This window comes from Cryptosporidium hominis (assembly GCF_000006425.1).
Source record: "Cryptosporidium hominis TU502 chromosome 1 CHRO011114, whole genome shotgun sequence".
NCBI lineage: Eukaryota > Apicomplexa > Conoidasida > Eucoccidiorida > Cryptosporidiidae > Cryptosporidium > Cryptosporidium hominis.
In genome coordinates, this window is record NW_667257.1 from 1 (window position 1) to 11,866 (window position 11,866).

The 11,866-nt window shown below is 29.1% G+C and overlaps 5 protein-coding genes across 5 annotated transcripts; 1 reads left to right on the forward strand and 4 right to left on the reverse strand.

Annotated features, from left to right (window-relative positions):
- Positions 1-294: 294 nt before the first annotated feature.
- On the reverse strand, positions 295-1,659 carry Chro.10388 (hypothetical protein). Its single annotated transcript, XM_661369.1, has 1 exon — positions 295-1,659. One exon carries the CDS (start codon positions 1,657-1,659, stop codon positions 295-297), a length of 1,365 nt encoding a protein of 454 aa, XP_666461.1.
- Positions 1,660-2,552: 893 nt separating this feature from the next.
- Chro.10389 (hypothetical protein) lies at positions 2,553-2,966 on the reverse strand. The annotated part of the gene is made up of 1 exon (XM_661370.1): positions 2,553-2,966. The coding sequence occupies one exon, from the start codon at positions 2,964-2,966 to the stop codon at positions 2,553-2,555; it is 414 nt and encodes a 137-aa protein (XP_666462.1).
- A 1,054-nt stretch (positions 2,967-4,020) lies between these two features.
- Positions 4,021-6,078, reverse strand: Chro.10390 (thrombospondin related adhesive protein). The annotated part of the gene is made up of 1 exon (XM_661371.1): positions 4,021-6,078. The coding sequence occupies one exon, from the start codon at positions 6,076-6,078 to the stop codon at positions 4,021-4,023; it is 2,058 nt and encodes a 685-aa protein (XP_666463.1).
- A 774-nt stretch (positions 6,079-6,852) lies between these two features.
- Positions 6,853-8,376, forward strand: Chro.10391 (TSP1 domain-containing protein TSP3 precursor). The annotated part of the gene is made up of 1 exon (XM_661372.1): positions 6,853-8,376. The coding sequence occupies one exon, from the start codon at positions 6,853-6,855 to the stop codon at positions 8,374-8,376; it is 1,524 nt and encodes a 507-aa protein (XP_666464.1).
- An 816-nt stretch (positions 8,377-9,192) lies between these two features.
- Positions 9,193-10,866, reverse strand: Chro.10392 (erythrocyte membrane protein PFEMP3). The annotated part of the gene is made up of 1 exon (XM_661373.1): positions 9,193-10,866. One exon carries the CDS (start codon positions 10,864-10,866, stop codon positions 9,193-9,195), a length of 1,674 nt encoding a protein of 557 aa, XP_666465.1.
- Positions 10,867-11,866: the final 1,000 nt, after the last annotated feature.

Genomic DNA, 11,866 nt, shown 5'->3' on the forward strand with positions numbered 1-11,866 from the left:
AATAGATTTAGATAGCAAGTATGGTACATTTATTAATGATGAGAGAATAGAACCAAGAAGATATTATGAGTTAATTGAGAAAGATTCGATCCGATTTGGTGAGTGTAAAAACGAATATATTTTATTGCATGATGGAATGATATGATGCAATTAATAATATAATATATATAAGAATTGATAAATTTAAAATTAAGTGAAAAGCTAATAAAAATATCAAGCAACTTGAGATTGATTTTCCGTATGAAAACTTTGTTCTAAGTATTCTCATCTCATACAGCATAATTAATTATTAAACTACTCATTATTACTATTATTATTAACATTATTATTGGTATTATTATTATTGCTATTATTAGCAAGAATAGAAGAAAGAGAAGTAAGATGTCCCATCCATTGATTAAGTTTTTTATCCAAAGATTCCCATTCAGCTTTACCAAATTGTCTCTTTGTAACGCAATTAATATTAACAGTATTGGAATTCTCTGAGATATTTCCATCAATAAGTCCAACACTTATTGCATTAACTACAGCATCTTGAGTATCAAATGATGATAGTCTGAATTCTTTTTCAAGTTCATCTAACTTAATAGATGATTTACCTTTTGCCAATGTTGAAATAGTTAATAATTGAAGTTTATTAACAATATTACTTTCATTAGCCTTTAAAATTGGTAATTTATCAAGAAAGTTCTGATATTCTTGGTTATTATTTTGAAGTTTATCATGGAAATCACCAACTGTTCCTTGATAACATATATCAAATAATTCCAATAAAACTTTATACTCTTTTGAGTAATTTTCCTTAATATATTGGTAAATTGGCATTGACAGTAATGAATCAAAGAATAATATTTCTGGTAAAAGAATGGTTGAAATAAGAAACTGTACTCCTAAATCAAGTATGTGACTATTTGATCTTATTGATTGAGAAATCTCATCTTTTGATTTAAAAGTTTCAAAGAATCCAATTAAATAATCATAAGCTTTCTTATTCAAATAATTCTTATTATCTTTTGATTCTGATGATATAATATCATACATACCCAAATACAAATTTCTCTTCAATTCAGATTTTGATTCATCAATATTTGTAATCTTCTTTTCTAACATATCTAATGAAGATTCCATCGTTTCAAAGTTATTAAAACAACCATATTGTGCCTTATATTTTAATATATTTACTAGAAGTTCAAGATCTTGACCAAAAATATCATAATAAACCTGTAATACATTAATTCTCAATTTTGGGATTTCACCTTTACTCATTAATTTTTCAAGGAAAATCTTCTTACATGTATCAATTCTTGATTCATCAAACTTTGGATGAAGAAGCATTGAAATTAATGGTATAAAGAATTCCTCTGATTCTTTATATAACTCTCCAAAACTTCGTTTAACATCATCACGTATTACTATTTCTTTCTTTACTTCAGCATCCTTCAAAATCTCAAATATTCCATCCAAATTTTCAACAAGTAATTCAAATACAGATGCCATATCTACTTCAGATATATCATCTCTAACCAATTCACAAACTTTTTCATAAAATGAATTCGATTTTTTCTTATCTAAGTAATCTAAAATTGTGAATAGCCAGTCACACAAAAGGATTGAAGTTGAACGTCCATTTCCATTTGAAGTAAATACTAGCTGCATCATTTTTTTATTCTCTTATTTACTAACCAATATATTTCTTTCAACCTTTAAATATTTGTAATATAATATATTACTATCTAAATATATTATATATATATATATATAATATATATATAAATTATCTCTCTTTCTTTTTAGAAGAAATTTTGAAATTATATAATAATATAATAATCTTCTTTACAAGCCAATATCCCCAAGTAAAGGTAATTAGTACACTTTTTAATTTAACAAATACGATCAGTTGGTTACTCCTCTTTTTCTATCAATCCAATCCTGATCTTTAATGTAAATTTTTATACTATATTACTAATATTATTATTGACTAGTTTTTCTTATCCTTTTTACTCTTTAATTAATTATTTCTCATCTCAGAAAGCCCGCCGTCCCGTTGTTTGGCGCGCGCCTTTACTTTTTTTATTACAATTAATAATAATAGAAAAAATAAATAAGAATTTGGAAAAAAAAGGGAAAAAAAAATTAGAGATAAAAATCATAGGAAAAGAAATAAATGATAGAATTTAGATAGAAAATAATGAAAAGAGAATAATTTGAAAAATCACAAAAAAAAAAGATAGATAAATAGATTCTAGAAAATCTTATCTTCTTTTTGTCTGAATAAAATTTCCTATCTATTATTAATCTATCAAATTCTTTACTTTTCACATTAAACCATAGTTATAAAGTGAAGAAAATGTAACACTAAAACTTGTATTGACTTGAAATATGGAACTCTTTACAAATTTTTAAAATAATTATTTTCAAAATTTGTGTGCATTATATTTTAATTTTGTGTGCATGTAACAAAAATAATTAAAATTTGAATAAAATAATTCAATATTAATATTGATCGTTGAACATTAATAGTTGTTTAACTCTGTAGGTTATTAAATCTTAAATTAAACTTTTGCTCTATTAGAAATAGCTGGAAATTCATCAGATCCAAAATTATTTGAAACAATATCGTCAGATGATCTAACAACGAATCTTTGTGAATTTGGATTGGAATACTCAGATCTACTATTTCTCTTTTTAGCAGCAAAGTATATAATTCGAATTAAAGCTATTAATATTATGAATCCAATAAAGGATCCAAGTCCAATAAAATATGATGTAGCCATTGCTGCTCTTGCATTTGTTATACCAAATAAACTATGATCAAAACTTGTTGCAAAAGTTGCTACTTTAAATATTTCATTTAAGCCAAACCCTGTAGCTCCTGCATCTAATACTGATAGTCTTGGACTTTGTTGTGGAGGTCCTTCATAGTAATTATTCATTAAATTCAATTCTCCTTGGAAAGCTGTTTTCATATTTCTAAACTTGACTAACTTTAATGCTTCTTATTTTACTATTAATGTAATAATTCTGCTTCTTTTCCTATGATAAAAGTTATTAAACTTTTCACTTTTTATTTATTCACAAAATTTTTTTTTATATCTATTAAGACACTGCATTTTACAGATGCATAACTACATGCATCATACTTTTTTTATGATGGCGGGCTTTTCATATAATTTTTTCAGACTACAATAAACAGTCCAATTTGTTTTATCATTCCAACCGCCCTACACTGTAAACAATATAGTAGGAATTAATGTTAATATATATTATAGCCGAGATAAGAAACAGTTTTTTAACACAAAATTAATTAAATGCATGGTTAATCTCAAATTTATGTAACTTTTGTTTGAGGTAATTATAACCAAACTAGAATTACTCTCAAGAATAGAGCAATTAATAATAAATATCAATACTTCTACACAACATTATTACTACATGGAGTAAAAATTACCACTTTTTTCCGTCAATACTGATACCATTAGTCAATTTTCTTAATTCATTTATAAATTTTATTTTCATTATTTTAATTAAGTGGGGAAATTGCATGCACACGTGTTGGCGCACAACTCCCCCATTTTAATTTTATTATTAATATTAAATAAAAAAAAAATTAGGTAGAAAATTAATAAAAAAAAATATCAAGAGAAAAAAGAAGGAAGATTTTGCCAAATTTAGCTTAAAATCAACTCAACTCAATTAAGGGCTTGTCCTACTATATTATTAATTTTCCAAAGAAATTATTGATATATAAATATTATGAGCTTCAATAATAACTTTAGAAATATTACACTTCTTTTATCATGATTATCTTTTAGGTATAATATATTTGTGAATATAAATATTTCTCGTTTGATTAAATTGATTTATAATACTAGTGGTACCGTGTTTTAAAATCTTAATATAATCAAATAGTGTAGTAATTAATCTAACCAGATTTTCTTTAAAGAACAAAGTTATTAAAATAACTACTATTATTATCATTATTATCTAATTGGATTAATTACTAATCAAGAATATTTTGTCTCAACTAGCCCAGTTCTGACTCTCTGGACCAATTTCTTGAACATATTCTGAGTCTTGATCTAAAGTAGCAGAAGGTTGATCAAAGTATTGATAACTTGTCTCATCCTCCTCCTGATCACCTGATCTCCCACCAATTAAAAACAAAGAACCAGCAATAATGCATAATCCAAGAATACCAACTGGTAATCCAATAGCAATGGCAAGTGTAGCGTCTCCAGAATCTGGAGCAGTTTCTGTACAACCTTCAGGCTTGCTACATGATCTTGTATCTTTAGAACTCTGACAAGTTGCATCAATTACACCTTCAGGGAAAGTAACAACTCTATCTCTAGTTTGAGTTCCAGAACAATCACAGCTTGACCAAGTACTCCATTCAGTATATTTACATCCTGGAGTACATGCAACTCCTGAAGTACATGGCTCCTCTTCTAATGTTGGAGTATCCTTGCATATTTCTCTCACTTTATTTTGTTCTTCTGATGTACCGGGTGGATTATAACCAAAAACCCCAATTTTTGTAAAATCAAAATCACGATACCTTCTTACTACTCCCTGATCACATTTCTCACTACAAACTGACCATTCTGACCAAACTGACATAACTGCAGTACATGATGCAGAGTTATCGTCACAATTTGCCAAATTACACTTCTTTGATTCTGTTGATAATTCTGTACAATTCTCTCCCTTTACTTCCCTATTTCTTGTAGTTGTTCCGCATCCACAAGTTACACTACAAGGTGACCAAGAAGACCATTCTCCCAATTCACATTGAACATGTGGACATTCCACATCTTTATTACAACTTTCTTTCTCAATTAATTCTGGGCATGTTGAATCATCTCCATTCAATGGAGGTTTAGTAACTTCACGTGTTCTAACTCTATTACCTTCTCCACAACTTGTTGAACAATCTGACCATTCTGACCAACCACCTACTAAACAAGTTTTACAAGTTTCAATACTTTGTGGGTTTTCTGAACAAAGTTGAATTTGAGTCTCATCCCTACAAGGTGTACTTGCCCAATTCTGAGATACAGTCTTTACTGTCCTATTTCTACTCATTGTTTCAGTATTACTACAAGGATCTTTACATGTTGTCCAAGATGACCATTCATTATGTATACAAGTACCAGTTTCACAATCAACATTTATTGTATTCTTATTACCTGATACCCATCCTGGTGCTAAAGCTTGACATCCTGAAGCAAATCTATGTGTATAACATGGACGATATTCTCTTGAAAATCCAACAGAATCTGGTCCTTCTGATAAAGTTGCATTATACGACCAAGCTACACAAAATGGATCCTGTTTGCAAGTTGACATGCAACCCCTCCAATCTTCTTCATAACTAACAAATAAATTTTTATTAAATGAAAAAGTTGATTCAAACTGACATCCCCATCCCAATATTGAAACCCCATACTGTGGGCAATTTTCTGGGCATTTATTTTGTACTACACAATTTGAATACTCTATCAGATGTGGACAATATTCATAATCGTATCTTGGAAATGATAACACACTTCTTGTTCTTGATCTCATCTCACCACATACCCCTGAGCATGTAGTCCAACTTGACCAAGTTGAAACAGTACATGTTGTCGCACACTCTCCGATCATATATGATTGCCTATTTGTTAAAATCATTCCATCTGGAGACTTCACGCATCTGTTATCACCACTTTTAATATAGCAATCTTTATTATTTGAATTATATACAGATCTTTGACAATTACCAAATACTGTATATTTACTCCAATAGCATTGATTTGCACATTCTTGCCAACTATTCTTTTTAACCGTATATGCTGTATTCATACCAAAACAACCAAATCCTCTTGGGTCTCTATTATAGCTTGGACATAAATATCCATTTAATCCTGGTACATTAAAATCGCCACTACTACTACTACTACCACTACTACTTCTTCCCTTCACTCTTGATGTTGATGCATGACCACCTACTGAATAATGAGTTAATTTTGAACATATTACATATTTCTGAACAATATATATATGTAGTAATACTAAATAAAGTATTAACTTTTTCATCTCGAATGTATGTTATTATAATCCACCACAATTCTTCACTTATTGTATTTTATATAAATTAATCTAAAGTATATGTGGCTTCAACCTTATTCAAAGTTACCCAAAAAATTTTAAAATCTAAAAACTTATTCTTCAAGTATCTTAATGCTTTTTTCAAACTCTTTTTTCTTTATATAGCAATCATATATTCTAGTTCATCTATTACTTTAATATATAAATCTCCACTTATTAATTCCTATAATTTATTTTCTGGTCAATATATTTAATTCTTTTTGCATGTGTGTGCCAATAATTTTCCTTGCCTTAATTAAATGACAAAATCCCACATTTAAATAAAATATTATTTATAATTGATATCCAAAAACCCGCCTCAAACTTTGTTCAATAAATTAATAATTAATTTATATATATTGCAACTACTGGTATGGATCTTGATAAATAATTATTAAAAATTATTGAAAAAATATCCACATTTGCCGCCAAAACAAAATAACATGTAAACAAATACCATGATATCGGAATAAAAGAATAATTGATCCCACTTTCTTCTTGTAAAAGTATAGATATATTTATGATTTGAAAAGTTTTTTCCCCAATATTATTAGAATTTATTGAACTGGAATTTGTGTTAAATATTAGAAAAGTTAGAGGAAAGAAGAAATCAAGGAAAATTGGCCATATGCGTCATTAGGTCTTGAAACTAATAAGTTTTTATGAATGATTGCCATTGTGATTTAAATAATAAATTAAGTGATAAAGTGTAATAATTATTAAATGAAGACTTTTCTGAGAATTTTAATATTATTGGTAGTTTCAATTTTTAGTGGCTTTGTAAATTGCTGTCCTGAATATGGTGTATATTATAAAGGAACTTTTTGTGCAGCAGCAAATGGATTAGAATGGTGGGGAGCTAGTAGCTGGCAAGAATGTAGAGAAAGATGTAGGAGTAACTTGTTTAGCTTGATTCCATGTAAGGTCTTTGCTTGGGATAGTAATGGTGGAACTTGTACATTACAAAATGGTGATAGAACTTGCAAAACAAATAATCAAAATGTGATTTCAGGTAATCCAGATGTAGCAGTTACTGGTAGTTGTGCAACAACATGCACTGTTTCGAGTTGGTCAAGTTGGTCAAGTACTTGTGTTCCAAAAGTATATGGTGGAATTACTTATAGAACAAGAACAATCGCAAGCAAGCCAAAATATCCTTTAGAAAGATGTCCACATCTTCAGGAAGTTGTTAATTGCAGTGATCGTAACTGGGGTAAAATGGGAAGTGCTGAATTGAATGATGAGAATTCTGCTTTGAACCATGTATTAAATGGAATTATCAATCAGAGTGCTCTTGGTAAAGACACCTCGGCAACAAATTGTCCAAATTACGATGTTGGAATTTTGGGCTGGGGATGTAACCTAGATGATGACTTAAATTACGGAAACTTGTTAATAACTTCAACTTACAGTTGGCAGGATTGTTTAAATAGGTGTAAGCAAAGATCTGATTGTACGCATTTCAATTTCAGGTATACTGGTACTGGAACTTCTCCTTGTTATCTTATTTTGGGTGAAATTGGTTGTAGCTTCCACTCTATTGGTTGGATTAGTGGAAGTCGAGACTTAGCTGTTAAATATGGAGAATGCGACATTAATTGTGTACTTGGTGATTGGACACACTGGAGTGGTTGTGATTCTGCACTTTGCTCTGATGGAAAGGCATATAGCAAACGAACAAGGCCAATCCTTACTTCACCAAGAGGTTCTGGGGCTCCTTGTCCCAAAACAAGAGAGTTAAAAGAATGTTCAAACACACATACATGCATGGCGAATTCATGTGTAGTTGGTCAATGGTCACATTGGTCTTCATGCGACGAAAATTGTTCTATTGTTGTAAGAAGAAGAACCGTTCAACAAATTCCCTCTCCTGGTGGTACTCCTTGTCCTCATTTGGTTGAAGTTAATCCTGTGGATAAATGTGAAGCTAGCTTTTCATCCCCGTTGAATATTGCAAATCAATTGTCATGCTCTGTGGCAGATAGTTTCCCTTGGGGCTCCTGGTCTACATGTAGTTCTACTTGTGGTGGTGGATTTAAAATCAGAAGTAGAAATTCAAGCTTCTTTAAATATTCTGCAGAATCCTGCAATAATCAACAATGCAGTGTCTATAATGTTGAAGAGTGTAAAATAGGTAATAATCCGAACATCATTTACTCACAATTTAACAGACTTTGCCTCATTACTGGTTACTCGAACTCCGAAGACAGGCTTAAATTACTTGTAAATTATGGTTTAAATGTATAACACAACATTAAAACTATCTCATCATCGTCAATTTTTTCAATAAATCAAGTGCCAAAAAAGAACAAATAACTTTTAAAATGTCTGATGGACCATTGCATAGCCTGTACTTTTATTTTAATTTACATTATTAGAAGTTATATTAAATTATTTCAATTAATAATGCATTTATCTAACTCCTAAGATTCTTTCCTTATATTCTGATTATCATTATATTATTTGCTTGGTCAACCTGCTATTACTAATATTCATTTTTAATATATCGTTATTTTCTTCTCACTATCTTTTTTGAAACCTCATTGTCTTATTTTTTATATTGTCCACATGCAAATGCAAATTTATGCAAGTGGAGGTTTCCGCTCATTTGTGCATGCAATACCGTTTTCAGAATTTATGTGGAAACAAATTTTAAAAATAAAGTTCTATTCATTCTTTTAAGTTTGCAGAATTAGTGTTAAATTTAGATATCTAAATATTATTAATAAGATTATAATCCTTTTTTGGGAAAAAAAAGTAAGAGTTTAACTACTGTATTCATTTATCTATAACAATAAGAGTAAAAAGTTGTATTCATTAATATTGGAGTATCTTGCAAAATAATCAATTAGCTATATATAATAAAAATAATTAAGTGCATCATAAATATGATATACTCAATTATTTGTTATATGCAAATTCCCAAATTAAATTAAGTAATTTGTTAAACCCATATAAAAATTACTGCTTAGAAACTAAATGAGAGTTATTCTGTTTCTACCCCCTCCTCTTCTTCCTTCCTCTTATTTGAAATATATCTTGAAATTAGTGAATGAATAAAATTTAAGAACACATTACTGTATGGTTAGTCTCTAGCAGAGAACTACTACTGCTTGAATTAATAGAACTAGCAGTAGTTGAAGGCACGTTATTATTACTTGAATTACAGCAAGTAATATCCATATTATTTCCACTATTACTATTTAAATTTATATTCATACAATTATTATTAATATTATCATTATTAAAAGTTTGAAAATCATTTAACCCAGGTGAATAGTTATTATCTCGTCCAGATTCCATTTTTCTCTGTTGTGGAATTCTGTCATATATTCCTTTAGAAGGACTAAGTGGAGGAGGAGTTGTGAGTATGATTCCCTTTCTTCGAGCATCCAAGTATTTGATAGCTTTTTCTCTTGCCCTATTAAATCCAAACTTTCTGCTACTAAATGTTTTAGATTTTCTAACTCCATTTTCAACAAAAAAAGCAAGCCAAGCTTCCATTCTACTATTCCAACTCACTCCTTTATACCCTGATTTGAATTGTGGATCTGAAAGTTGCCATCTATTTTTCTTCTCATTATTACCTCCAGAATTCAGTGAAACAGAGCTATTTAGTTGTTCTCCAGAATTGGATACGCCATTCATGTTTGTGTTTTGTCTTCTGGAATTAGAATTTCCATTTTTATGAAATTGTTTCTGATTTAGCTCATAGTATAGGTGATTTTGACCTTGATCAGACAACCTATTCAGTTCATTTACTCCAATTTTAATATTATTAACATCATATTCCTTCTCAATTGGCGTATCGTAGCTTAATCCCGTTCCAATTCCTGTTCCTGCTTGTCCTGTACCTGTTCCTATTCCTCCTGAGCCAAGACCCACTCCAAGTCCAAGGCCAATTCTTGACCCTCCTCCATTAAAATTCAAATTGTTGATTAATCCTAATTGATTATTTGGATTTAACTTTGTTTGTTGGCTGTATACCATATTGTTGTTATTTCCATAACCACTTTCTCCAAAAATATTGGGGCAACCTGGAAATACTGAATTCTGATTTTGGATTACATTTGGTCTAAGCTTTGCAGAATTATATTGAATTTCATTATCCATTAAATTACCACCATTTCCTCCACAAACTCCATTTTCAATTTCTTGAATATGACCATTTGTTGGAAAATTTATATTTGATGGTCCACCAACAACACTTTTCCCAAACTGATTCTGTTGTTGGTATTTTGTTGCGTTTCCTGTTCCTGTATAACCACCTCCCATTAAAGTTTCTTCTGGTAATCCAAAATAGAATAATGGAGCTGCTGTGGAAAATGGGACAAAATTTACCTGTTCATTAATCCCATTGCTTGAAAAGAAAGGATTATTTTGAGGAAGGCCAGTAAAAGGAGGAGGGGTACTAATGCATAATGCCACTAAATTTAATAAATTTTGATTATTATTTGGAAACAATAATGGCTGACCAAAATATGGAATGAATTGTCCAGAAGATGTTGAAGTACCTATTGAACTTACTCCATTTGTTGTATTTGTTGAAGAAAGAAGCAAGTTAATCCCATTGAAATCTGGATTTTCTAAAGATCTAGATGATGTTGGAGAAACTGCCTGCTTTACATCATGCACTAATTCCTCATCATCTATCTCTAAAAAATCCATCATATCATCATCTTCATTCACTATTGGTAGTTTTAGTGTACATCCGCTTTTCCTCTCTTCCACTGACATCTTTCGATATTTCTGTATTAATATTTATGCTCTCATGTATATTCTTCCACTAATATTTCTCTATTTTTTTATTCTTCAAATTCAAATATGAAATATTATATATATACATATATATATATATATATGTATATTTTTTCTAAGCTTCGTATTTTCTTCCTCGTCTAATTGATTTTTTAAATATTATTATCAATAATATTAATATCAATGCAAATAAATATAGATATATAATTAATATATGTATATTTATTTCTCCTCTTTCTTCCTCTTCCTACTCTTTATCTCACTCTTTTTTCCTTCTCACACACTATTTCAATCTTTGTCTGATTTACCCAATGCATGCATGCATGCATGCAAATAATTTAATTACGAATTTATTATTATTTAACACGTGTAAAAATTTAATATTAAATTCTCATTGAAAAATTTTCGATATTGGAAACAATTTTTTTTTAATTTGAGAATTATTTTTATGTTCTTCTTATTAATGATTTTCCTAATTTTAATTTATTAGGAAATATTTAATATTTATTTGTACCCAAATTTTATGTAATATTGCTTATTTTTTATGGTATTAATTGCACCCTTTCCTTTGTGTGTAAATAAATTAATTAAATTATTATTGGTAACAAAAATCCAAATTTTCTTTTCTTAAAAGCAATATTACTGTTTTTTCTGAAACAAAATATTGTTAATTTTTATCAAAAAACATCAAATTGACTAAAATTCAATATATAAACTCTTAATTTCCTGCTTCTCTTATTCCATTATTTTTATTTATAATGTAGTATATATTAATTTATTGCTACTCCAAATTATTTCATTCACACTTTTTTTTCTCCAAAATATTCCACTTAATTCCAACTTTTTTATTCTCGTCCTTTAATTTTATACTTAGATTTTATCTCTAGAATATTCCTAGTCTCAAATATCAAACTTTGACTAACCCTTGCCAAAGTACAAAACTATAAAGACTGGTGTGGCGCCTAAACTTGCATGCATT